The sequence below is a fragment of the Grus americana genome, chromosome 4, assembly GCF_028858705.1.
Source record: "Grus americana isolate bGruAme1 chromosome 4, bGruAme1.mat, whole genome shotgun sequence".
In the NCBI taxonomy this organism is placed as follows: Eukaryota; Metazoa; Chordata; class Aves; order Gruiformes; family Gruidae; genus Grus; species Grus americana.
The window spans coordinates 26,926,473-26,952,524 of record NC_072855.1 but is presented as its reverse complement, the minus strand read 5'-3'; the positions used below and the strand labels follow the sequence as shown (position 1 = coordinate 26,952,524).

Genomic DNA, 26,052 nt, shown 5'->3' with positions numbered 1-26,052 from the left:
AGCTTTCTGAATGTTTGGATCAGTGCTCTTCTGCTGTCTTGGAACCTTCTAATGGATTGCAGAAGGGCAACCAACTCTCTTTAATTCTTACTGTGTATTAAATGCATTTTTTTCCAACACATTTTTATCAAAAATATAGCTACTTTCACCAAGAGATGATCTGATGAAATTTCCCTTCCATTCTTGAGTATGGGTATGCTTTTATTTGTTCCTACAGTTACTTACAGACAATATTTTTGACAGGTCAACCTCTGCTTATTTAATTAATAGGCTGAGTTTGTATAAAATGGTTTGATGCCAATGTATCCTCACTTCTGGAGGAAGAAATACAGCACTTAGTAGCTTCTTTTTTGCAAAGTGGTGAGTTTTTATGCAGACCTGCTGCACTGAAATGTGAGACCTTTCCTTAGGTTAGTCAGCAGTTAAGCTCTAGCTTATAGTTTGGGGTTTTAAAATTTCATAGAAAGGTAGATCTTAAAAACTGGGGGGTGATGTAATGCAGTTAGACTCAGGTTTATGAGTGTAGTTTGATAGATGTCCTACTTCATATTTGAAAGTGAATACTTGAAATGGTATATGTCTTACGTGATTTCTTATAAGGTGCCAGATTGTAATAGTGAGACACATTCGCAGTGTTGATTTCTGTCCTCTTGGCTGTAGATCGGTCAGCATTTCAAATGAATGTGTGAACTACCATAGCATGTCACATCCTTCCTTGTTGAAAAACACATCCCTTTACGACTATGTTTTCTTATATTGAAAAGCATGACCCTTTTTGATTTTTAGTTCCTGACACTATTTTGGGCCATTTGAGTACCAATCAGTTGTTGTCAAATTCTTTACTCACCTTACATAAATAAAATACGGTGAATATTTCCTTGCAGGTCATATTTGAAAAAGTGACTTACTTAAAGCTTTTGATGACTTAATCTGTTTATGCTAGATGAGTGTGGGCGAGACATAGCAGAAATTGGAAATGCTTTATGATAGTTTTTTGAAGATACAGAATACAAACAAACCCTGGGAATGTGATAGATAATTTTTAGTTGCAATTCTAGTGAATGCATCATGGGGGGGAACTCCCAGTCGCACTCAAGGTGATACCTGTGCACATACAGTCCTGTATCTGACAAATTAGTGGAAAATTTCACTTATGAAGCATAGTATATTGACTTTAAAAACAAAACTGTTGTAGAGTAGGCCTGTCCCACATGTAGGCCAGGGCATTATAGTGTCTCTGAAGACATTTGGCATGCTGAGAGCCCAGAAACGGTGCTTGAGCTTTGGCTTGCCTTGCAGCTGCACAGCAGAGTTGTGTTTGACCTCAGGCAGTTCTGAAAATCAGCAGCTACCTCACAAGACGAGCATGCCCTATTTCTGGCCAGGCATTAGGCATCTTATTAGCTAACCAGGATAGACACGTAGCTGCAGAGGAGCTGAAACTCAGGTGTGCTGAACTGTTCACTGAAGGTCTTGGGTAGGTAATGCAAGCAAGATGCAATGGTGGTATTGCAAAGGGTGGTATATGGATATTTAAAGAAATGGCATTGTGGGAGGGTGGGATGTAGAACCTCTGTATCAAATGCTGAATTAGAATCTCGTGTCTCTTTTTGTTTTACACTCTTTCTGATAATCTTATATGAAAGCAGGCAGAGCATTTAAAAATGACTTTGTGTCTCGTGTTGCTTGGAAAACATTTTCGTCATTTAAATTAATCGTATTTACCATTTTAGATTATATAATAGATTCAGTATGCATAAGCTTTTAGATATATTTGTGTGTGTGTATACATATATAGACAAACACAATTGGGGAAGAAAAATTTTATCTCCTTAATGCTGAGCTTTGTGTATCAGGCTAGTCTGTGTACTCTAGTGAATGTATTCCGAAGTTTAGGCAGGGAGGTGGTGGGACATGTGTAACCTTTAAAGTTTTCAGGGTAGTATAATGAACCTGAGGCAGGACAGCTAGTTTTACTGAAGCTGCAGAGAACAGAGGGCTACATGTGAGGCTTAGAGTTTGACTCCTAAGATTCCTTTTTAAGCGAAAATTGAAAAAAAAAAGTGAATTCAAGGTAGTAGAAGGTGAGATGGTGAATGTTTATGAAGCTCCTCAGCACCTTTTTGCTGTCATTTTGATTAAAGGAGAACAAATAAATGCCTTAATATTGATATATGAAAATAAATGTCTATAGTTTGGCAGTCTTTATAACAAACGGGTAATATATAGTGTTTAATGTCTGCCAACATTTGCTTTAACTCTATCACTGTCAGTATTCAAGGCTTATACTGGCATAAGTTTTAAAATTAATGCTTTAAAATTAACGTAGTACATTCCACAAATAAGCAAAATCTTCCCTTATTTCCTGAACTTAGTCAGGCTAGGTTGATACTTTTGACACAATAATTTCCAACCTTTCTACCCAAGTGCTCTCACAGGAGATATATTTCATGTTTGCAACATGAAATCGAGCAACTGGAAAGTAAATATCCTATACTGATGTCGTGGTTTTACCCCAGCTGGCAGGTGAGCACCACAGAGCTGCTCGCTCGCTCCCCCCGCCGGGATGGGAGAGAAAATCGGAAGGGTGAAAGTGAGAAAACTCATGGGTTGAGATAAAGACAGTTTAATAGGTAAAGCAAAAGCTGCAAAGACAAGGAATTCATTCCCCAATTCCCATGGGCAGGCAGGTGTTCAGACATCTCCAGGAAAGCAGGGCTCCGTCGTGTGTAATGGTTACTTGGGAAGACAAACACCATCGCTCTGAATGCCATCGCCTCTCCTTCCTTCTTCCCTCAAGTCCCTTATATGCTGAGCATGATGTCATATGGTATGGAATATCCCTTTGGTCAGTTGAGGTCAGCTGTCCTGGCTGTGTCCCCTCCCAACTTATTGTGCACCCCCAGCCTCCTTGCTGGTGGGGTGGTGTGAGAAGCAGAAAAGGCCTTGGCTCTGTGTAAGCACCACTCAACAATAACAAAACCCCCACCTCTATATAACAAAAACATCTCTGTATTATCAACACTGTTTTCAGCACAAATCCAAAACACAGCCCCATACTAGCTACTATGAAGAAAATTAACTCTATCTCAGCTGAAACCAGGGCAACCATGAATGAAGGCGAGTTCACTGTGTGATGGATTTGGGCTGAGTCAGGTATAAACAGACGATTGGATGTGCACCTGCAGCTTGGCTAAAAAAAAACCCTAATCATCTTGAAGGTGTGTTTATATCCAGTTGCGTTATAGGGATACGTGTTTATGGAGTTGTGCGCTGGAGGTTGTGCGTAGCCAGTTGTGTGATGGTTGTCCCCCCAAGGAGAGCTCATGACAAGGATAGAAATTACATGCTTAATCTGCCGCATAGACCCATGTGGTTCCCTGAGTCAAGGAGTATTGTGTGGGTGCCTGTTCAGGTGTGCCCGGTCTCTTAGGCTGGCTCCCCTTCCTCTGAAGGGTCTTCTTGAGATACATACTTGATTGAATAGAAGTGGGTTGAATGTGTGCCTTTCACAGGGGGAGTTGGAAGGAAGGGAATAAAAAAAATTGCAGTGGATGAACATAATAATGGGTATTTCCTGTTGTAGTCGTAGCATCCGCTATGCTATGTTTCTACTGAGTCTTTGCACAATATGTGGAGACTTGCCCTTTAGAGGAAGTTAGTATATGAAATTTATTTTCTACACATAATAAGTAAGAGGCTCTGTAGTAGGCCAGTGGACTGAAGGATGACTGGAGTTTTGCATAACCTGTTTGTAAGGATTTATAGAACATGTTAGAAATAAGTTTCAAGATTTCATCTATAACCTTAATTATCCTTGACGTGCATATACATTATGATGTTGCATTCTAACATCATTTTTTCCCATGCATCTTTCTCATTTGGCATACAGAATGAACAGCACTTATTTAGCAAGCAGCTATACACACATGGGTTATTGTTTTAAAACTTTTTGGTGATTGATTTATGCCATACTTGTATTTACTGTACAAGCTCCAGCTTGAATGGGCTACTTAGGCCTGTTAGTCATTATTGTAGTGGCTAAGTGATTGACAAAACATTAGTGAAAAGTCTTGAGAGAGAAGAATACATTGGTATCCCCTTTCACAGATGAAAGTTATGATGCAGGTTGGTACAATATTCCTTGCAGCTTATAAAAGAATATACACAAAGCTCAGCTTTCACTGATTAGTGAATGTCCGTAAGTCTAATAATACCATTTCAAGTTAAGTCCACACAAAATGAAGAATATACTGATGCCTCTTCTCTGGGAATACTCTGCCTAGTGTCTTGCAGAAAACTTGTGGCAGGTGCAGGAATGGTATCCCATTAACCAACAAATGTTTCATGGTCTTGCTTTCCAAGGATCACCACCCAGCTGAAGATTAGTCCATCTCAATGAGCAAGAAATCAAGTGAAGGTGGCAGTAGGGCTGCATGGATGACCAAGGAGCCCCTGACAAAACCCAAGTGTAAAAAGGGAGCATTCAAGAGCAGAAAGTGAGGACAGGTGACTGGAGAGGAGTATAGAGGGATGGGCTTAACAAAGCCAAAGTCCACCTGGGGTTTAATCCAGTGAGGGACTTGTAGAAGCCCTTCTTGTTCTCCTTCAGATATAACAGCAGGAAGAAGATGACTGCGGAAAATATGGGCCTGCTGCTTACTGGGATGAGGAACCTGGAGATGAAGGACACAGAAGAGGATGCAGTACTTAAAGCCTTCTCCACTTTGGTCTCTACTGATAAGATCAACCTTCAGGAACCACTGGTTCCTGACACCAATGAGAAGGTCTGGAGCAAGAAAGACTTACCTCAATGGAGGAGGACCAGGTTAGAGAACACTTAAACAAGCTGGGAATACATGAGTCCATGGGATCTCATCAGATGCATTCATGAGTGCAGAGGCAGCTGGCAGGTCTTGCTGTTAGGCTACTCTTGGTTATCTTTGAAAGGCCATGGTGGTCTGGGGGCTTCCTGAGGACTGGAAGAATATGATTGATCTCACTGTAGGGTAGCTTGTGTTGGTTTCCTATGTTTGCTTAGTTTTAATTATGACAATGAATTTTCTATGAGTATTTCTGAGAACAGGTGATTTGTGCAAACAAATAGTAATTTTGATTTAAGGTAGCTATACTAGACACATGCTTTTTAATTTCATTGTTCAGACATCCTCTTGGTAAACTTTTTTCCTACCATTGAGGTTAATGGTTAAATTTTCAGAAAGTTTTTATAAGAAATTAACCTATTTGTGTGTTCTTTTGGAAACACTTAATTGTCACACTACTGTAGGGTGTGTGCGTGTGTGTAACACTAGTTTAAAAGAAGCACAAAGGGGAAGGTCTGTTATGTGTATATTGGGCAGATATAGTGCAGGAAAATAGATTAAGTAGTATGAAATTAATTTTATAAAGGTTATAGTAAATGTCCCTTAAATATTTGACTTTCCTGTAAATTCATCAATGACCAGTGTTGTATTTTACATGCAAAACTTGAAACTGATCTGCTGAATGATCTGTGTACAATATAGAGATCTTCTGAGTTTGTAATGTTTATTTGTCAGATAACTACATTTGTTTGTTACATGTTGCCCAGAATTACTAAAGATCACTCAGCTGGAAGAGATGGAAAAAATAGCCTTTTGTTTGGTTGGTTTTGTGTGCTCACTTCTGGATTCAAATGCCTCAGCGGACCATAGTTCATATGAAATGACTCATGCTATTTAAGTGTACTTGTGAATTCAGTAGATTTTACAGTTGTTATTCATTATTGTATATACAAAGCATATTAACTATATACCTTTTATCCTCATATCTAATTAAAATTATTTAAAAGACTGAAACTTCTTTGCTTTTAAATGAGCATTACTTGTGAGAAATGCAAATGCATTGAGTTCACATTCACAATAGATGTCATCTTTTGTCATGAAGTGCCTTGAATCTTGTGTGTATAAATCTATTTATATGGAAAATCATGCTGTGTTTTTACAGGCTATGAGAAGACAGATGATGTTTCAGAGAAAACTTCTCTAGCTGATCAAGAGGAACTGAGAACTATATTCATCAACCAGCCCCAGCTAACCAAATTCTGCAATAATCATGTCAGGTATTAACTAGTGGTTTTGTTAATACATGTTGAACTTCAGAACATTACATGTTGCATAGCAAAAATGAAGAAAAAACTCTGTTTATTCTACTTCTGCCATTTCCTCTGACCACCAGTTACAGTCTCAGGCTCTGGAGGGCGAATGAAGAGAACCCACAAGAGCAGCTGCGCTCTTTCATTTACAAACCTGACCTTCTGAATTTTTAAGAAGGGGGTGAGAAAGGTCTGGGTGGGGAAAGGGTTGCCTTTGCAGCTGTACCATCAGCATATCCCTGGAGTATGCATTTCTTCTTCAGCTTTCAATTCAGCTGAAGTTCACTTCATCTTTTGCCTTTGAACATATTTCTGGTAGCTAGATGCTAATGTTGAAATGCCACTTTTAAATTGACTGTTTTATGCAAAGTTAAATTAAATATTATTAACTTTAAAAGGGGTTAAAATATTCTTAGAAGTCTTTAGCTTTTAAGTTTTTGACATGATTATTTTTGCTGTTACTGTTTTAGGACCTTAGGTGGTAGCAGTCTGTTTTTAAACAAATGTAGGGCTGGCAAAGAGCTGGGAGCTCAATCACTTTGTGGTGATGGCTTTGCAGGATAAACTCTATTCTGTTCTTTCAGCCTAGCAAAACTACACTTAATATCCAGTACTTACCAGTTTTTTAAAAAATGAACTTTCGATTCAGTGAAGAGTATAGGGGTTTTTAACTTTGATAGAATTTTGTAATTTTAATCATTTCTTAAATGCAACATTTACAGTCAGCCGATCCTGTTGTTATGTTTCTTGTATTGAATTGTACAAACTCGTACTCAATGCAGAAGCTCCACAGCTCCTCAACCCTGATTTAGCACCCTCTTTGTTACACTCGTTATACCTCTTTCCCCAAGAACTTTGTCTGAACCTGGAACCATCGTTTTACCTGCCTGGCGTATGCCACAGCTTGTGGGGCAGGGCACTCCTCTGGGCCCAAGAGCTGTGGGCCCGGGGCCTGCCCCACCTGCTCCCTCGGTGGTGGTACACAGTGTCTGCCCTGCACCTTCTCTTTGTGGTTTTGGGGTTGGTTTTTTTTTTGCCTCTCCTCGTTGCCTGTAAGTGAGCGGCAGCAGAGCTTAACTGCTTCCCACAGAGCAGGCAGAGGCGACAAGGGAACTTCTTGCCTCAACATGGATGGAAGCTGGCGACAGCCTCTGTGGGCGGCGGGCACTTCCCTGGGTCGGCTGGTTTATGGGGGCCTGCAGGACTGTGTCGGTACAAGTCTTTCACTTTCTCTTGTAGCCAAAACAAATCTGTTTGCTAGCACAGAAATCGCAAAAGGTTCTGTCTTGTTTGAAAGCTTGTGTAACTGAGAACTGAATTGGAAGAATTTTTCATACTGTAATAATAGCGCGTGTTTTTGTCTCTTTCTCTCAGCACTGCAAAGTACAACATAATCACATTCCTGCCAAGGTTCCTTTATTCCCAGTTCAGAAGAGCTGCTAATGCATTTTTTCTTTTTATTGCGTTACTTCAGGTAAGATCAACAATAAGATGCTAATGTTTGAAACCTGTTGAGAGAGCATTTATACCATAGAGAGTGTTTTGCAGAGATGCTGAAGTTGGTGTACTATTCTTTCTGAGCTAGTTAGCCTCTCAGAATAGCTGTATTGTGTAGACATACCTTTAATAAACGTTTGGGTCCATGGGGTTTTTTAACTCCTTGGAGATAACACAATACACATAGAAATTTTTCTGTAAAATGGGTTAGGTATAGCTGAAGTACTGTCAGATGAAAAATACTGTTGTGACAACAAAATTCTGTTTAAAAATATCTGGCATACACAGAAAAACGTTACCTGTAGTTGGCATTTCTCATAATGACGGCTACTGCCTAAAAACCTGAACTTTATGAACTTTAATCCTGTAGTCTGTTTTGAGGAGCAGGAATTGCAGCTGAGAAGTGATTATTTATTCTTAGAGTGAGGCTGATAAGGGTTGAAGTTGAGCCTAGATGAAGAAAAATAGCAGGGGAGTCCAGTACTGTAGCAGCTATTTCCCATATCCCAGCTGCTTAACTATGCTGGTTAGGAATAAAGTACACAGTCTTTTCTATACCACCACTGTAGCTTCATTGTAAAGGGCTATCCCTGACCCAGCTTACTGAGACTTTTTTGAAGGAGTACGTAACGTTTTGCAGATATATCGGAATATTTTAATTTTGCAGTAGTTCAAGCTGATAAAGCAGATTGTGGGGGTTTGTGTAGTATTCTATGAAGGTGGTACTGATGATGAATGCAAATTGAACTGTGGGCAGTTGCAGTTGTAATTACCATTGGCTAGTTCTGTTTTCTAATCATATTTGATAAACACACATTTTATGTGTAATTCTAGTGGATGTTTACAATGTGTTGATTTGTCTGTTGTGGAGGTCATTGTGTTAGGAATTGACTTACCAAAGAAAAATTACTAAAATAATGGCATATATACTGCCATGTGTACATGCCTCACTTCAGATGTTTCAGCAAGTGAAAGTTGATTCCTCTGTACTTATTCAGGTTTCTTTGCTTCTACTCTAAGTGCTTGGAGCAGTTTCTTAGGATACATCTACACAGGTATCTTACACTGTTTTCTAGGGGGAAAAAATGTGAAGTTCAGGGTTTCATTAGGCTGTCTGACTGCAAACCTGTGGCTTCTAAATGCCACAGCCTTTGGACCCCATCTGGCATCTCAGGCTAATCCAGTAGTCCAGCAGCATTTCTTGTGGTACCACTGTGTGCATCAAGCTAGCAGATGCAGACTGTGTTTGAGTCTTGGCATGACTGGGGGAGAGGCTGGCAGGTAGATGTTTGGGGTGGAGGAAGTGGAGTGTGAGGAAGTGGAATGTCAGGAGTTACTAGTCTACCTTCTCCTATCAGGCTATCAGTGAGACCACAGTGGCAGGAGTAAGAAATATGGGGTAATTGAACCAGACTATGGGCTGGTGCCCTTTTTGCTTTCATATTTTGCCTGGAAAATAATGTGTTAATTGGAATGGGGGAGGTTGGGCATACATCAGTAAATTTTTCTGCCTGATTTCCATTTAGTTGCTTGAAAAATGTGGTCCAGAGTAACCTGGAAAATAGATCTATATTGGTCTTACTCCAAGAAACATAGTATGTGTACATATGACATCCTGTTTTCCTTCAGAAGCACAATGTGGTTGTAGCAAAAAGAAATTTATATAATTCATAAATAACAAAGGCTGTTTTTCAAAACATTTTATGATAAATTGAGGATGTCTGTAACCACACTGAGGCAGCACTTGTTAGTATAGCCTTTCCTTGCAAAGATCTCATGGTAGTCATATGGGCCGCATTGCCTGTTGTAAGTTTATTAAGGCAGCAATCCTCTCACGTATCAATGTTGCCATTAGGAACTAGTAATTTTATTTTATAAATATGTATTTTAATTTAATTTGAAACACAAGAGAGGAAGGTGAGTATTCTGTAGACACTAAAACCTCTGAAAGTAACTCCACTGAATTCTATGCTATGTAAAATGCAAATGTTGTTTTACTGTATCAGCTTCTTTTGAATTGAAGACAATAACCTTCTCTTGGATATAATCAGCACCATGTCTAAAAAGTGAATCCAGTTGCCTGGTCTGTATCTGCACAGAAAGTACTGCTTCTTGTGTTAAAAATGTTTTCAACCAGCAATGCTAACAATTTTTTTCTCTCTTTTTAATAGCAAATACCAGATGTATCACCAACAGGCCGTTACACAACTTTGGTCCCTCTCTTATTTATTTTAGCTGTAGCTGCAGTGAAGGAGATAATAGAGGATATTGTAAGTATTTAATAGTAATATTTTGTAAACAGGTTTCCAGTTTTTCATAGATTATCCAACAGAATTTTTGTGGAACTACTTTTGCCTTCTGGATGCTTTTTAAAACTTTTAAAGCTGCTTACTTCAGAAGACGAAATCTTTAGAATACGGTGTTATGATTTGAAAGTGGTTTTACTATATATGCAAGTGGCAATAACATGGTAAAACAGTGACTGTTGTATTTCTTATATAGATTGTTTCTAACCAAACAGTTCTCATTAATGAATTAAAAGCATATTTTTAAAGTGTGAACAGGAACCAAAGACTCCACAGAACCCAGTGAAGTCTAGAATATCACCAATTTTCTCAAACAAGGGCTGTTAAAAGCAGATTGGAAGCTACTGAATTCATCTCAGCTGGAATCTATTTTTAAACCAAATAACCTTTAAATATCTTTTAACTTGCTACTGGAATTATAGTGCAACACTTTTATGTTGCACTATATATGTTTAGAATGGTAATCTGTTTGGTTTAATACATTTTAGATGAATGAGTGCAGGTCACTAATGTGCCATTAGTGGGATTTTTCCTAGTTGTCAAATCCAGATCCACACATCTGATGCATCTCTTTATTTCTGAAGTCACATGGATAAAATCCTGTTGTGATTTTGCAGGGTTTTGTAGACAGCAAGGGGAATAGGCCTTTTTCATTTTTTCCCATTGCTCCAGCCCAGTGCAATTTACTGTTAGCCTTTCATGTCTTGGTGCTAAGTGTGATCTGCTGATGCCTGATGGCCAGGAACAGACATGGAACGCTTGTCCTTGTTAGGCAGGTGTCCCCACCTACGCCAAGCTTTCCTGGGCTCTCTCCATTCAGTGTTTGTGGTACTGGTGGTTTTGCTTTATTCTTGCATTGAATGAAAACTTTAAGAGCTGGGACTTGAAAGTGTCCATTCTGATTTCTTCTATTTTGTGGGTAGGGACAGGAATTTCAGGCTCTGTTTCACTTCATACAAAAGATGTTGGGGCTTTCTGAGTACCTTCCTGCCTACTCTTCACTGAAAGGATATGGTAGAACATGTCTCTCTAATTTGCATAACATAGTTGAGTCTTTTCTCTTTAGATGGTATTTTTTGTATCTAAGGAATCAGTCTTGATGATTTACCAAATCACTCTAGATGCCAAGAACTTCCTCATCCTTTCTTGTTCTGTTTTAGTTCTGCAGATATCTTACGTGGAGGACAAGAAGTTAGATACATCATAATATGGCAGAGTGCCTTGTCTACTAGAGGAGTAGTGTTCCTGGTTCTTGATATTGTGGGCTGTTTTCTTGATTTTTTGGAAAGGGTTGCAGGTAGTGTAGTCTTTCCCTGCACACAAACAGTAGGCTTTCTGGGAGCATCAGATTTATTGTGTTTGAGTGGAATTACAATGTATGTGCAGAAGCATGATCAAGAGGAAGAGTGGTGAGCTGCAAAGAAGCTCTGAAATGAAGGGTGGCTGGGCATATGCTGCCTTTCCTGCTGAGAGTCAACTGAATCTTCTTCTCAGTTACCTCTGTGAATGGAGGCAAGATATATCATCCACCTGGGTTGTGTGAAGCTCCTGGGCCAGAGAGTTAAGTGGTCCTGAAAGAGACAATGACATTTCTGTTAAATGTTTCTGTTCTGTTTGGGATTTTCAGTATTTGCTGCCCAATAGTCAACTTCTCCTTAAATGTCTTTGTTGCTTTCACTTTACATAAACAAAATCCCTTTTAAAAAAGCCATAAAATCAATTCACGCTTTCAGATATTTTTAACTATTCTACTGTTAATGCTTACAGACTTACGCCATCTGTCAGTGTCTAGGCAAATATAAAACTGAGGCTGCTGCTACTGTACAAAATGTCCTTTTTAAAATTATCTCATCCACTCACTTTCCTGTTATGTTATTTGTTTCTACCATTTGCTCTTTGCAACTTGAAGTGTACAGTTTGGCATTGGAGGGGGGAGACAAGGAACAGGTTTAGGAGTGTTTTGCATATATCGGCTAAAACAATAAAGTTCACGTTACCAAATATACTACAGAGGTACCTAAAGGCAATGCGAACACCATTTTTCTTTCTGTTAAGTTTACGTTACCTCAACATGTAGTTAAGTCCAGCTTTAGTTAGTCAAAACTGAATGAGATGAAGGAGCTGATTGGGAGTAGCTGCTAATTTAAAGGCTGTATCTGTGTGTGTGTGTGTGTGTGTGTGTGTGTGTGTGTATGATGATAACTTCATGAATTTCTCACTTGCACGGCTGAGTTTCACAGACTATATAATCCAAACAAAACAATTTGGTTTTATAGTCAAACAGGTATGAAATTTAATGTTGCCTGCTGGTTATATTTGGAATATTTGGCTGACTCTGACAGCTATACTTTTTTTCCTGGGAAAGCTCATACTTGCTGCATAGTAAAATACTCAGTGTGTTCTCCCTTAACGTTTAATTTTCATTATGTCTTAGTTTCTTTACACAGTGAGATATCTAAGATCTCCAGGAATGGTTATCTTCATCTAGTATTAAAACAAGATTAATTGGCTTTTGGATGGGAACCTTATAATTGATATCAATAAATAGACATCAAAATAATACTTTCAGCTCAAGAACCAAATGCTTCCTTTTCTGGAGTGAAATTCCAAGAAGCAGAAGATATTAGCAGAAGACATTATTCATGAACAGCATGTGTTTTCCATATATGTCTGAGAAGTGCTAGCAAAATTTGTGGCATGTGATGCTAGATTATCAGCCGTTTCCAATGATTTTCACCCACATATAGCTCAGAAAGCAACTGACATTAAACTGTTACTTTTCAAGCTGGAAGAGATTCTCCCTGTGGGCAAATAAACACCTGTGTTGGTCAAGTTGTTATGCCTTCCCATTGATCAAAGATTATTTATCTGTGAAAGCAGCCATCTTTTTGAAAGGAGAATCTGCTGATAATCTGTGAAAATTGAGTAAAAAAACCCTAATACCTTAACTCAGTCTTTCCAAAGTGCCAAGGTGGCCTTTTAAGAGCTGCTAGCTCAGAGTCATACCACCATTTTATTGGAAATATATTTCTTAAGTAGCTTGACTTACTTTTCTTTCAATTTACAGGATTGCTTCTGATTTTCTTGGTATTTCAAAGGCATGAATTCCGTAGCTCAATTCAAAAAGCTTACCTAAACCAGTTAATTCTATTTAAATTACTTTTCCAAATGAAGTTCCTGCTCAGGGACAACTGAGTTCATTACTCTTAAATACTGTGTTTAAACTAGTAGTCTCCTAAGCTTTTTTTGTAGCTGAGTTTGGTTATACCTTGAAAATGCTGGTGATTACTTGCTGCGTCAAAAGATTTCTAGCAAAAGGTTTCTCACAGCTATATTAAAACTGAGAGACGTCATGGCCTGTGGAGGGTGGGGGGATTTGTTGATTTTTGTCTGTTTGTCTTGGTTTTTACTGTTGCTGAAGTCTGCAGGCACTTAATGTGGAACTGAAGTCATATATTTACACAGTCATTGCTTGATTCAGATCTATATGAGATCTGAATCTCTATACTTGTATGAAGAATGGTTCCATGATCTTTGCTCTGGTAGAATCATTTTCCACTTGCAGGAAAGGGCAAAGTCATGGTACACAAATAGACCACTTCCTTATATAAGGAACTTGTTTAGATAGTGTTTGCCCACATGACAGGACATTTTAGTACAACTGATTAGCATGGAACTGGGTGTGGCTTTCCTGGTGATCATAACTGTACAAGTAATCCATAGTCCTGTTTAAAATGTTTTTTAAATCAATTTATTGAATTGATGAGTGGGAAGAGGTAATATATATGCATTTTTTATCTTATGTGTGAAAGCTTTATCATGTCAACAGACGTCTTTAACCACTGTGCATTTTTAATTTAGAAAAGGCATAAAGCTGATAATGCGGTGAACAAGAAACAAACTCAAGGTAGGAAATTTTTGAAGTCTATTAATTGTGGGTTGGGGGGTTGTTTTCGAATTTTTGGCAAATGGTAGCAATGTAGTCTGAACTGGTAATTGAGTGCGAAATTGCTTATGCAGATTACTTCAAACTTTGGAATCTAACCGGCTGAAATAACAATTTGCAGTCACATTAGCCCCACAAAATGGAATATGTTCTAGATTAAGTTTATGACATTCCTCAGAAACTTTAAAATTTACTCATTTAACAGCTACAGCATTAACTGTGTTAAAAGATCATAATCACCACTTTATTTAGCGGGGCTAGATTATGATGAAAAGTCTATGCATTTCAGAGTACACAAATCATAATTTTATTCAACCAGCAAATCTTGAATAATTTGATTTTGAAAAACTCTGGAATTGGAAGGAAAAGCCATAAAATGGGACTTTATATGCTGCTTCAAAATTGTGGATAAACATTAATGGAGTTTTTTGTTTGGTTTGGGTTTTTCTTAATATGAAATCAATTTAATGGTTTGATAAGGAGATACTTAGCCAGTGTATCCAAAGCAAAACTTTGGAATATGGTTTTTATTTTTAAAAAAATATTTTAATAAAGAAAAGTATTAAATTTGATGATTATTTTAGTTCAGAAAGTGAGGGAGATGTTAGCTAATACGTCCTAAACACGTTTATCAGGTAGGACATCCAAGTTTAAGTTGCCGCTTTGCTGCTCTTTAACTTTTCATGTTACCTGTTCTGAGGTAGGTGTCTCTATCAAGAGCTGATCTTGTTTTTATAAAGGAGGAGGAATGATTGTCATGTGAATTTGATTGCAGAAAGATGAAAAATACCAGGAAGAGCAGAATCTTGCATGGAATCTTATTTGAATAGATAACAAACATAACCTTAAGGTTTTTTTAGGGAGAGATGTAGTCATTGACTAAACATAATCAGAATTATTTAGCACTGCTAACCACTGGAAGTGTCTCTAATTTAAAACCATAAATTTTTAAGCCTACCTAAGTTTACTGTAAAATTTATGGGGGACAGGGAGGGAAGATAACTTATGAAACTACTGAGCCTGTAGCTCAGTATGGAGAGATTAGGATAGGGAGACAAATCTCTTGACTGAAAGCACTGCAAATAGAAATCTCCATAGAACAGGCCTGGAGCAACAGATAACTATCTATACATACAAAACAAAGGAAAGCTTAATGTAGATATCCAAAATTCTTTCATCAAGCATTCATAGCTTTTAAGATTGCGACAACAGTTTTAGGTGGCAGTAAATCTTGAAGAGCCTTTTCAATTTTTTTCCCTTTTTTTTGGTCCAGGGTGTATTAAGTTAATAAAAAAATTGTTATACTGTCTTTCCTGCCTCTTCTTCTTGGTTACCTCTCATTAGACTCTTTGGTGACTGTTCCTAAAGCTCCTGAATGTTCCATACATGCAAAAGAGCATCTTGGAAATTGAAAGGGTATTGAGGATACGTAAAATATTGCTAGCACTGAGAAAGAAGTTTCTTAAGCTAATGCATAATTCACATAGGTACAGCATCGATCCTGATGTACTGTCAAAGCAATATTTAAATTTATTGTCAAATATAATCTATTGTCAAAGCAATAATTAAAAAGTTAATCAGAATGGTACTATCTTACTTTTTTTTCACGTATTCAGCAGTTCTGTAACCCTGAAGAGTAGCAATGTGCATACTATATTATATATCCAGCTCTGCCTTTGGCTGTGTTTTGAACATGTAAAATTGTTAATGAAATGACATGTGCATGTATAGATTCTGTATATGGGTTTCCCTTCATCTGTCTGTTCCTTAAAGGCCATCTGTATCTCAGTTAACCTTAAGTAATTAACTCTCTAAATTTCTATTACTATAAAAAAGAAGGATTTTGATTTATTAAGCTGCATTTTTGTTACCTCAGGCTGCACACATAGACAGCAGGACATAGACACTCTGACATGGTGAAATATTCATTTCTGGAATATGGTGACGTAGTCTTTTGTAGGGCAGACGAAGCATGCTTTTGAAAGTTAGTTGCTAGAGACAGCTGAAGAATGAGAGAGAGAAATGTGAAAGCCAGGCTGCAGAAGACTTTATAGCACAAGTTCTTTAACCATTATATAAAAGGTGCATAGCAACACCACTTCTTATTTTGTTCCCATAAGAAAATGGATTTAATTGCATGTCAGTGTATGTTAATTGTGCTTAAAAGCTTATTGGATTAAGCCAGGGTTAGAGTACTGTTGAGGTTTTCAGGTGTCTCAGCACGTTTTCATGAGTCTGACTCATCCATTGGTGAACTGCTTTTAACCAACTAAACCAGCAGGAAACAAATCCAGAAAGAAAAGCTGACAGCTTCCTTCCATTTAGTGGGTTAAACTGTCTCATCCAAGGGTCCAACAAACACCAGAGGCAGCAGGTATTAAGCAGCAAGGGCAGAAGAGGACCTTCCCTTTGCAGTGGCAATACTACCTTAGATCAGCTTGGCTGCATGTACAACAGCCTTAGGATGTATTTCAGCAGTACAAGTGCTTCTGCAGCCAGCACTTCTTAAGAAGCCTCTGGCCGCCTCTGGCAGCTTATTTACATTTCGGACCTGTAGAACTCCACTGTCAGTTATTCTGCTACAGCTATCTGTGAAATTTAGTCATCTGGATTGATGCAAGGTATATTATTAATCCTCGTCATTTCTCTCATCTGGTTGATATCATGGCCCCACAAACAGTACTGCTGACACAAGGGGATGGAAGTAGGTAGTTGGTGGCACAATTATCGAATGTCTTAGGTTACTTAGGACAGTATTATAACCAGTCCTCACTCTGGATCTGTAGTTTTCCCAGTGAAGGGAAATGGTTTTTCAAAATAGATTTTGTGTAATAATCACCTGATTGGTGAGACAGACATTAAAATATCTTGCTTACTGTCTGAAAGGGAAACTGCTACATTTACCATTGCCCTGAGCATATCAGCACTAATAAATCTGGGGGGAGGGAAGGGTAAGAGACTTTACCTCTTCCTGAAGAATTACTAAGCCGGTTAGATAACAACTCACAGAAATCGAGATATACAAAAAGAGGGGTCAGTCTGGACAGAACCTCAAGGAGGGCTTAGCTGTAAAGGCCATATGCCCAGATTTTGATCCACTTTTTTGAAATCAACACATGCTTGCATAAGAATTGGATCCTGATAAGGTACTCAGACAAGCATCCTGATAATTTGAAAGCTGGGAGACACGGTGAAAGAGAACAGTCTCTTTAAGTTATCTGAGTATTGATACATGGCAGTATGTTTTCATTTCTTTTTTTTTTTTTTTTTTGCACATCAATCTTCAATAGCTTTGTAACTGGTACTAATAAAAAAAAGTCACCTTTTATTATTCTCTGAAAAAACAATCCTGGCAATTAACTGGCAAACAAGGCATGGTTTTTGTATCATAGTAGCAATTCTTAAAACTAGAGCAGTGGAGTGTGCTTACAATACTAATTGCTACTGCCAAGGGAAATCTGTACTAAATATTACACTAAATGGCATGGGTCGATTTTGGGGATTTCCAGTATATTTATGGAGGAGATGACTGCAATGATCCTGAAGTTCTCTGACATGCCAATAACAGTAAGAACAGGTGGATCCTAAGAAGCCTGCTAGTGACTTTCTATGAATCTTTTTTGTATGAACCTCAACAATATTTGAACTGAGAAAAAATTCTTGAATTGATGCCGCCCCCACCAATAATTTCATAATTTTTTTACTTTGGAACTTTTTATTCCAGTTACTGATTTATTTTAGAAAACACCACATTATCATATAGACTATCAGATTTAATTGATTCTCAAACCCCATAAAATGTTCTGATTGACTTTGCAATAAGATTCTATGTTACAAAAACTATTATACAGAATATGTGCTGTATAATTGAAATGCATGACCTGAATTTATAGAAACAAGGCATGCTGTAAAATATCATGTAAATGAGCTGTGTCTGTATGGCTTTTCATAAGGAATCTAACACATACCTGTATACTGCAGTTAGATTGTACAACTGGAATATTCTTTCTTCTTTCTTCTTTTTTTTTTTTCAGTACTACGAAATGGTGCATGGGAGATCGTCCACTGGGAAAAGGTGTGTGTTTATGTTGGTAACTTTTAGAGCATAATGCAGATTTAACATTTGCTTTATTTCTACAAATAATTGTCATTGATAAGAATTAACTGATATGATGGGAAATGTATAATCTTTTGTATTATATTTTTTGTTTGTTAATACTTATCTCTTAAAATGTACTTTTAAGTCAAGTCAGTCTTGATGGCAAAACTGCCGTTAAACGGTGGCCTTTAATTTCAGCGAAAAACAACTTGAATAATATGATTGACTTGGGAGTATTCATAAATGGCAAAATTATACAGTTCCTTAGTATTATTTGGTGTGCCAAGGCAGAAACTTCCTTCTGGAAACTAGTTACTTTGTGTATTTGCTGAACTACTTTGGCTTAAACCATGAGAACTTTAAAGACTCTTACATAGTAGTTAGGAAGGGACTGTTAAAGGTAACTTTGAAGGACTAAATGTTATGCTGTCTGTCTAGTCCCTTGGTTTTATTGGTTTCCATACCTGAAAGCTTGAACAAAATTTGCCCCACAGTAATTTGGAGGCAAGGTTCAGGTGAAATTGATTTATACCTTTGGAGAAGCAAGGATAAGGTATATAGCATAACGCAACAGAACTATGATCTTAGGGGAGATTAATTCCTTCTTTAACTCAACTTCAGTCTTCCAATAAAATATTTTTAATAACTAGCAAAAGTGAAGAACTGCGTGGAGAAGGTCAGGATTAGGCCTATTAATGAACAGATTTCTGAAGAATTCCAGTGACCTTTGAGTACTTAATACCTATAGCCTTCTCTAAATGTGTGAATTTCTAACAGTCTTTCTAGCAAATTCAGCAGGTAAATATTTACTGTGCTTAAAACAAAGGGATAACATATTTTTGTCTGAGACCATTAACCAATTCCCAGTTTTCTTTCAGGTAGATGTTGGAGATATAGTTATAATAAAAGGCAAAGAGTATATACCTGCTGACACTGTACTGCTCTCATCAAGGTAGAGATGCCCACTGATGCTTATAGTGTAGAGGCTGGTTTCTCTACCCTGCATTTATTTATTTATTTGTGATTGCTCCAAGGAAATAAGGAATAAACAAAATTGCTGCTGTTCTGAAGTGTAGTCCCTTCTTCATTCGGGCATTTTTCATTTCAGGCAGTGTTTCTTTAAACTGTGACAATTACAGTTTTAAAATTACACTGGCATTCAATTTACCTCTAAGAAAAACTTAGTATGTTATTTTGTTGTTGGATATAATACAAAAAAGGCTGATTCTCTCTCTAAAAACTGGACCTCAACTGCCATATTTAACCAGGTTGGCCTTTTGATATTACCCAACAAATTGCATCCTATAAATAAACTAAAATGGATATATTACAGGGAACAGAAATGTTTTTTTAATGGATATAGTTGCCAGTTTGATTAGTTGAATCAGGAAAAAAGTGAACATGAGATGTGACCCATCCAATTAGCACTGTCTTTGAGCTGAACATTCACCTTATTCTCTAATATGTATATTATGAATAATTTCATCACTGAAAGCAAGATTTATAGCGTGTAATACTGTGACTCTTTTTAAGTGGACAATCAGAGGTTGTTTATCATCATTTCCTTGGACAGTTTTATTTAAGAAATCCACATCTTATGTGGAAGATGCACATTTTTCAACATCTATTTGATCAGGTCAATAGACAACATATTCTAAGAATTTTTTTTAATTAAGATTGTTTAAATATGATCAATTATATTTTGATTTATTACTATATGTTTACAATGCAGTTTCTGTATTTTTTCTGGCACAAGCAGAAGCATCATTGTAATCTGTATGATTATGGTTTAGGTATAAACCCTGTATGATCCCACTGAAGTTAATGAATCCATTCATACATACAATAAGGTTAGGATATTACACATTTCCATTAGACTGTGGTGTACACTATTACACAGTTATTATCAAGTGTAAAGTAGTTGCCAGATAATACTGTAAATTTTCCCTACGGTCTGTCTTCAGTACTGTTTGTCGTAACTTAAGATGTTTTTTTATTGAGTATCCTCTACACACTTTTTACATCTGCACTTTGAGAAGCATTTACAAGTTTTATTGGTGCTTTTCCACCAGGGTCTTCATAGGCAATGCACTAGGCAGCAAGAACGCTTGTTCTATTGCCTGATAATAGCTTCTGTCATGCTGACCGTAGTGTTTTGCAAGCAAAACAGATTACATCCTCTCAGAGCAGCTTCTTTATAAACTTCCTGAGTAAGCTCCTAAATTTGAGTCTTTGCCTAGATGTCTTCACTGTTTTGCCCTTTTGGATTTGGAGAACGCTTGCGCTGCAATGTTCTCCAGTTGTAGTTTGCACGCAGAATACCAAGTGCCTACAAAGCCTTCTTTCTGAGCCTTGTTCCCCCTGAAGGAATCCTACATCACGTGTTGATAAATTGAAATAAGTCAGCTGCTACTGGATTTGTCAGAACTGTTACCTCTTTGTTTAACTTCACTTTACTGTCCTTGTCAGAACACAGTATCCTAACTACGACCATCACTCATCTTGAATCTCCCTGTCAGGCTTTCTCCTAGGATCCAGTTTGCAAAGGGGACTCCTCGAATCGTGAAAGCTTTTCTGGGCCCAGTTCAGGCACTTCTTCCAGCTAAAACTTCCTTCTTAGTTATATTACTAGGGTCCTGTTGCAGCCCTCCTTCCATTAATTCTGCCTGCATAGTGGCATGTGCTCTCCTTCTTCACATGGCCACGTGGAAGACAGTCTCATCAGTTTTGCTTTCCAGGTGTTTATTGATGCCCAATTACATTTTAGGCTTCAATAGCAATGCAAGCCTGTGGGCCTCGTTTGAATTCAAACTGATAATATTTGGTTCCTTTTACCAGCAATAGCAGTTTCTGGAGAACAAGAGGATTTTGATTATTTTAGGAAACTATAATCTTACAGTGGAAGGACACAAACCTCTGAGGTTTAGTTCTGTTTGGTTCTTGCTAATTCACTGTAAATTGAAAGTTACAAAGCTGAAACAAAACACAAAATCATTTTCGGCATGTCTACATAGAAAGGTACTTGTCACCTGACTTTTCAGAAAAGTTGGTGGGAAATCTTTTGTTGTGGCTTTTTTTTTAATTAATGTATGAAGTGGCTAGAAACTTTGTTGGTTGAGAAAGGAGCATAACAGCTTTCATTTTTACTGTACAAGATTAGTGTGCTCTGCTGCTTAAAATTGGTGCCTTACAGTAAAACAGTCTACTCGAGTAAAAATAAAAATATGCTAGCTCTTTTCTTCCTGACCTGATGAAAATAGATTTTGAAAAAATTGTCATCAGACGTTTTAATTAACAGGTATTGTTTGTATAATAATTTCAAACTCTGTCTTTTTGTCTTTGTCCATTTGTTTGGTTTGTTTTTTGTTTTTTTCCCTGTCACTTATTTTTCTGTTCTAATCATTTTCAAACTGGGATGTGTAGGTGGCAGTAGGGGAAGTAGTGAAAGTGACCAATGGGGAACATCTCCCAGCTGATCTCATCAGTCTGTCGTCAAGGTTAGAATAAACTAGTTGCACAGGATACGTGTACGTGGGTCCTCATATGCCAAATATGAAGAACACTGCCGTGTTGATAATCTTTGCTTTGCTGTTCACCTTTCTTTGACAGACTTTTATAAAATTAGAAAGGGTTCAGTTGATAAAAGTACAGATCATTAAAGTGTGCATCCATGCTAACACTTCAAGAAATGAAAATTTGTTTGTCCTCTTTGTTTTTACACTATCCCCATGAAATTTTATCAAAGTTATCATTGAATAAACACAGAGTAAAACACCAGGATAAATACATGTTTAATGCCTTAGAGCAAATTAAGAAGAATATACATGTTTATACCAACCCACTATTTTCAGCAAAGAATATAGTTTAATATTGGTAGGACTGGCAGAGGACCCTCTGCACAAACTTGGATGTTGCACAATCTCTGCTGCATGCAACGGCAAAAGCAGCGTTGTTCTTGTGTATTGTGACAAAATGCATGTTTCTTAGACACAGCAGCTTTATGCTATTGTCTGCACTGTTACCGCACTTTGTTTTTCCCTAACAAATCAATGGGCCTGCCTTGATCTAACTTACTTACTTTGGAGGTCACTGCTATCTGCTACAGTAATTGCAATTAAGCATGTGTCTCACTTGAAATGTCTTTGCTGCCTTCGTCTGATTAAAAGTGCTTCACAAAAATAGTTTGTTTTATATTATTAACTAATAAAAATGCTGGAATTGCAATAAAGTTTTATACAGGTGATTCCATTTAAACAATCTAAATAGAAGTTATTTACATTTTTACAAAAGTTTGCCAAGAAGAAAATACTAGCCCAAAAGGAATTTATAATAATGATGTATCACATTTTCATGCATTTGCTTTACAAAAAATGTGTCAAAATAACCTATTTAACTTTATCCTGCAAACACTCTAAAACTAAGTTGCTTATCAATAGCCATTGTTGCATTAAGAAAATTTTAAAACACACTTGATGCTTGAATTTCATACTAGAAAGACAGAGAATATTAGACTCTTGAAAGAGGTGTAGAAAGTAAACCTTTTTTCTTTTAAGTTGTAAGGGGGGGTTATGACTCATTTGGTCCTTTACAGGGTTAAAACTTCTATCGTAGATACAAGTAGTAGGTGTTCTGTCCTTATGTCCAGAAAGTGGGAGCTGACCAGAGTAATTCAGAAATCCTGACCTGTTAGACCTGTTCTTGTTTACTATCTACCTGCAGAAAAGTCATGTTGTCCTTCTGTGTCTCTGTTTTCCTAGTTAACAGTTATATAATGGTTGTAGTACAATTTAAAGTCCAAAAGTATTTTAAAAAATGTAAAATTGCTGCTATGTTACACATGAAAAAATTGTATTGAAAAAACTGAATGCAAGGAATAAGCCATTTGTCAGTATGTGTCAAATAGATGAACTATTCAAGTAGTAATGTTCTGCATAAACTTAAAATTTTTAATGTATAAAAAAACTTTTTAAATTGCATAGAGGACGTATATTTCAAAAACTGCATTATGTTATCCATAATTTCAACTTTTTTTCTAAGAGAACCCTTTACAAGAAAACTTTCATGTCTAAACTACTGCTGCCTACAGTAGTAGGCACTAGGAATGCACTACCTGTGTGACTGGATCTTAATCTCATGTAAAAGCATAGAAAACTTTTGCCGTGTACAGCATTTTTAGCAGTGTTTCCTCTAAGATAGGTTTTGGCAAACTTTTCTGAAAATGTAAAGTACTGTTGGTTTTTACAGATTTGGCTGTAAATTATTCTAGTTCTGAAGATTTGATAAGAAAAAGAAAAACCTGATTGCATAAGTAGGCATTGAAAAATTACAGAAAGTTCATGGATTTTGACATTATAATTTAAAATTAAGGATGTCTTTTTCTTAATAGTGAACCGCAAGCTATGTGCTACATTGAAACATCTAACTTAGATGGTGAGACAAACTTAAAAATTCGACAGGTAGGAATTTCGTTTTTGAGAATATTGCTAATATTTTTTTCATCTATTATTGCTTATAAAAACATATTTATTACATCAATGGCCATTTTAGAAGACTGTGAAATTTTAGTGATTTGAATAAAAAGCTGCAGGTTATTGTCATCATAAAAGTTTTGTTCAATTAATCAAGTGGAAGGAATGAATGGTTACTTCTAAGCCATGCCTTGTGCTTTGTTTTAGGATTTTTCTTTGAGAAAATAAGTAGAAAAGTTTGTAGTTTGAGTAATGGGGGGTTTTTTTTTAGAGGATAGTTGAGGGAGGAGCCCTGCAGAAAGAAGCTGATAGTGCTGGTATTGTCCTTGAGGGGCAGGTAGAGAATAGCAGTTTTTGACTGAGTGTGCTGTCTGTATGCAGGGACTTTCTTGCTGAGCTATACGATTGGTGATGACCCTGTCTTCATCATGATGTTTTAAGATACCAAGGTGACTTTTTCACTATCTCTAGCATCTAGCACTATGACAGCAAAGTGTAGCGGTCTCATTTTGCTCCCACAGGGAAACTGTTTTTCTGGAGTTGCACTACCAGATTTGTAATACATAGATTTATATATTAGAAAGTGATTTTAATGTCATGACAAACAAATTTTGCTTACAGGGTTTGCCACTAACATCAGATATAAAGGACATAGAAAGCTTGATGAGACTTTCAGGCAGAGTTGAATGCGAGAGCCCAAACCGACATCTCTATGACTTTGTTGGAAACATCAGACTGGATGGGCATGGGTATGTAAATCCAAGGAAGATCATCTCAGGAGATTAAATCTATCAGTAAATAGCAGTATGTTGTTAGACTACCTAAGTTAAAATATAGATAGTAAATTCTCTATTCTGTTAAGACTAAAGAGGTAAACATCTTTTCTGATGCATTCTTCATTAGACCTTGTTCTTTTAAAAAACTAGAGGGGTAAAACCTAATGTCTACAACCTGAGTTTTCATACTAGTTGACCTTCAGAAAGCAATAACTATTAATATAGAAGGGAGTACTAATCAAATTGTAATAGTTCTGGAATATGTACTTAGTAACTCACTACTTAAGCATCTCCTTCCTTGCCTCTTAAGTTTGTGTTATGGAAGCCAAATAAAAGTAGTATCTTGTCTGGTTTTTTTATTGTTGTTTTCTTCTGATTGTCTAAGTCTGAAGTGGAACTGAGTCCATCACTATATACCTCAAATTCTTCTAATTTGGTAGCTGAAAGACATTTAATACCTTAGCTTATTGACAGTATGTTTCTGTAAGAATAGACCGCCTCTGTGCAATAACAACATACATGCTTGTAAAACTGCTTCAAAAATTCTTAAAATACTTAAGTGCTTACCAAATATTGATATTTGGAGTCTTCTGTGGGTTCAAACCAAATGTGATGTATTAGGAGTATAACTTTTATTACTAGATCCAGAATTGTTGAGTCCTTCATTCCCAAAGATTTACAGGATTTCATTTTTATTTCAGTAGGCATTTACTTCTCCATAGGCAACATTATTCATGTTTGTGGTTTTAGACTGATATATATAGTACTAACTAATTATTAAATACTTTTTTTTATATTCCATTTTTTATTTACTAATTTCTTACAGATGCATACCGGGAGTTTTCAGTCGCAAGAGTGTGGATCTATTATAATTCCACTGTACTTGTCGTTAAGAAGAGAAAAACATTTACCTGTAATTCTTCTCTGAAGGTAATAGTTATAATAGATCCACACATTCATCCTTCCTCCCTGGCTAGAGGGGAAAACATATTTTGCTTTTTAATCTAATTATTTAATTTTAAAATTTGATTTAAAAAAAGAAACATTGAATGTGCTGATGGCTATTATGCCTCAAGAATCTGTAGGAGCGTGCCATCTGCTGGTCAAGCAATTTGTCACTTGAGAAATTCAGTTTTGGAATATTTTGAATATAGTTCCTGTGCAGTAGGATAGTTCCAAAAGTGTGGCTCTAATATAATATTTACCTTCAGTGAAAAAGAATTGCAGGTAAGTAACTCTTTTTGGATCCTGACCTTATTTCCAACCTGAAAAATCGGGGATTTCTCTTTCTGTCCATATTAGAGGTAGCATAGAATCATCTAACTGGTATTTATTTATGCAGATCTTTAAGACCTGCCTACCAGATTATCTAGGTCCAGAAGCTGTGATTTCCACTTTATCCACTATCATCTTAACATTTTTGCAAAAGCAGTAGAGGATACCGAAAATGTATCTCCCTCTTATTTCTTCTTTCCCTTTAGATAACGCATTGGAGTGCCATAAATGTTGTATCTGGTTGACCTTTGCAGTCTTTTTTCCCTTCATGGGACAGCAACTCAAAAAAACAAAGGTTCTCTTTTTTTTCTTTTGGATACTCAGTATTCAAGGAGGTAGAACTCCACTACATTATTTTGCCTTTTGGCTAAATCTGGCAACTAAAAGAGGCCAAAAAGTTTTCTTGGTATCCTCATCTTTTGAGTGAGTTAACTCTTATCTCCAAAGTGTGCAGCTCTTTGTTATGCTCATGAATATACAGAAGCATGTCACTTGGTTTTAGTCAGTAAAGACAATTAGCTAGAGAATGGAGAAATGTTCTTTGGCCTGGAT

The 26,052-nt window shown here is 36.9% G+C and overlaps 1 protein-coding gene across 5 annotated transcripts in view; it reads left to right on the top strand.

The window, feature by feature from the left end:
- Positions 1-26,052, top strand: part of ATP8A1 (ATPase phospholipid transporting 8A1) — a 121,450-nt gene that overhangs the window by 6,350 nt on the left and 89,048 nt on the right. For 2 of the 5 annotated variants that reach the window (XM_054824013.1, XM_054824012.1), the window contains exons 1-9: positions 4,638-4,828; positions 5,986-6,100; positions 7,508-7,607; positions 9,802-9,900; positions 13,798-13,843; positions 17,917-17,957; positions 18,860-18,933; positions 23,368-23,437; positions 24,071-24,198. In XM_054824013.1, the coding sequence (XP_054679988.1) occupies positions 4,702-4,828; positions 5,986-6,100; positions 7,508-7,607; positions 9,802-9,900; positions 13,798-13,843; positions 17,917-17,957; positions 18,860-18,933; positions 23,368-23,437; positions 24,071-24,198 (800 nt within the window). In that variant the 5' untranslated portion in view covers positions 4,638-4,701. Of the gene's footprint in view, positions 1-4,637; positions 4,829-5,985; positions 6,101-7,507; positions 7,608-9,801; positions 9,901-13,797; positions 13,844-17,916; positions 17,958-18,859; positions 18,934-21,404; positions 21,479-23,367; positions 23,438-24,070; positions 24,199-26,052 lie in introns of those variants that run through there. The other 3 variants (XM_054824016.1, XM_054824011.1, XM_054824015.1) reach the window with 3 other exon arrangements.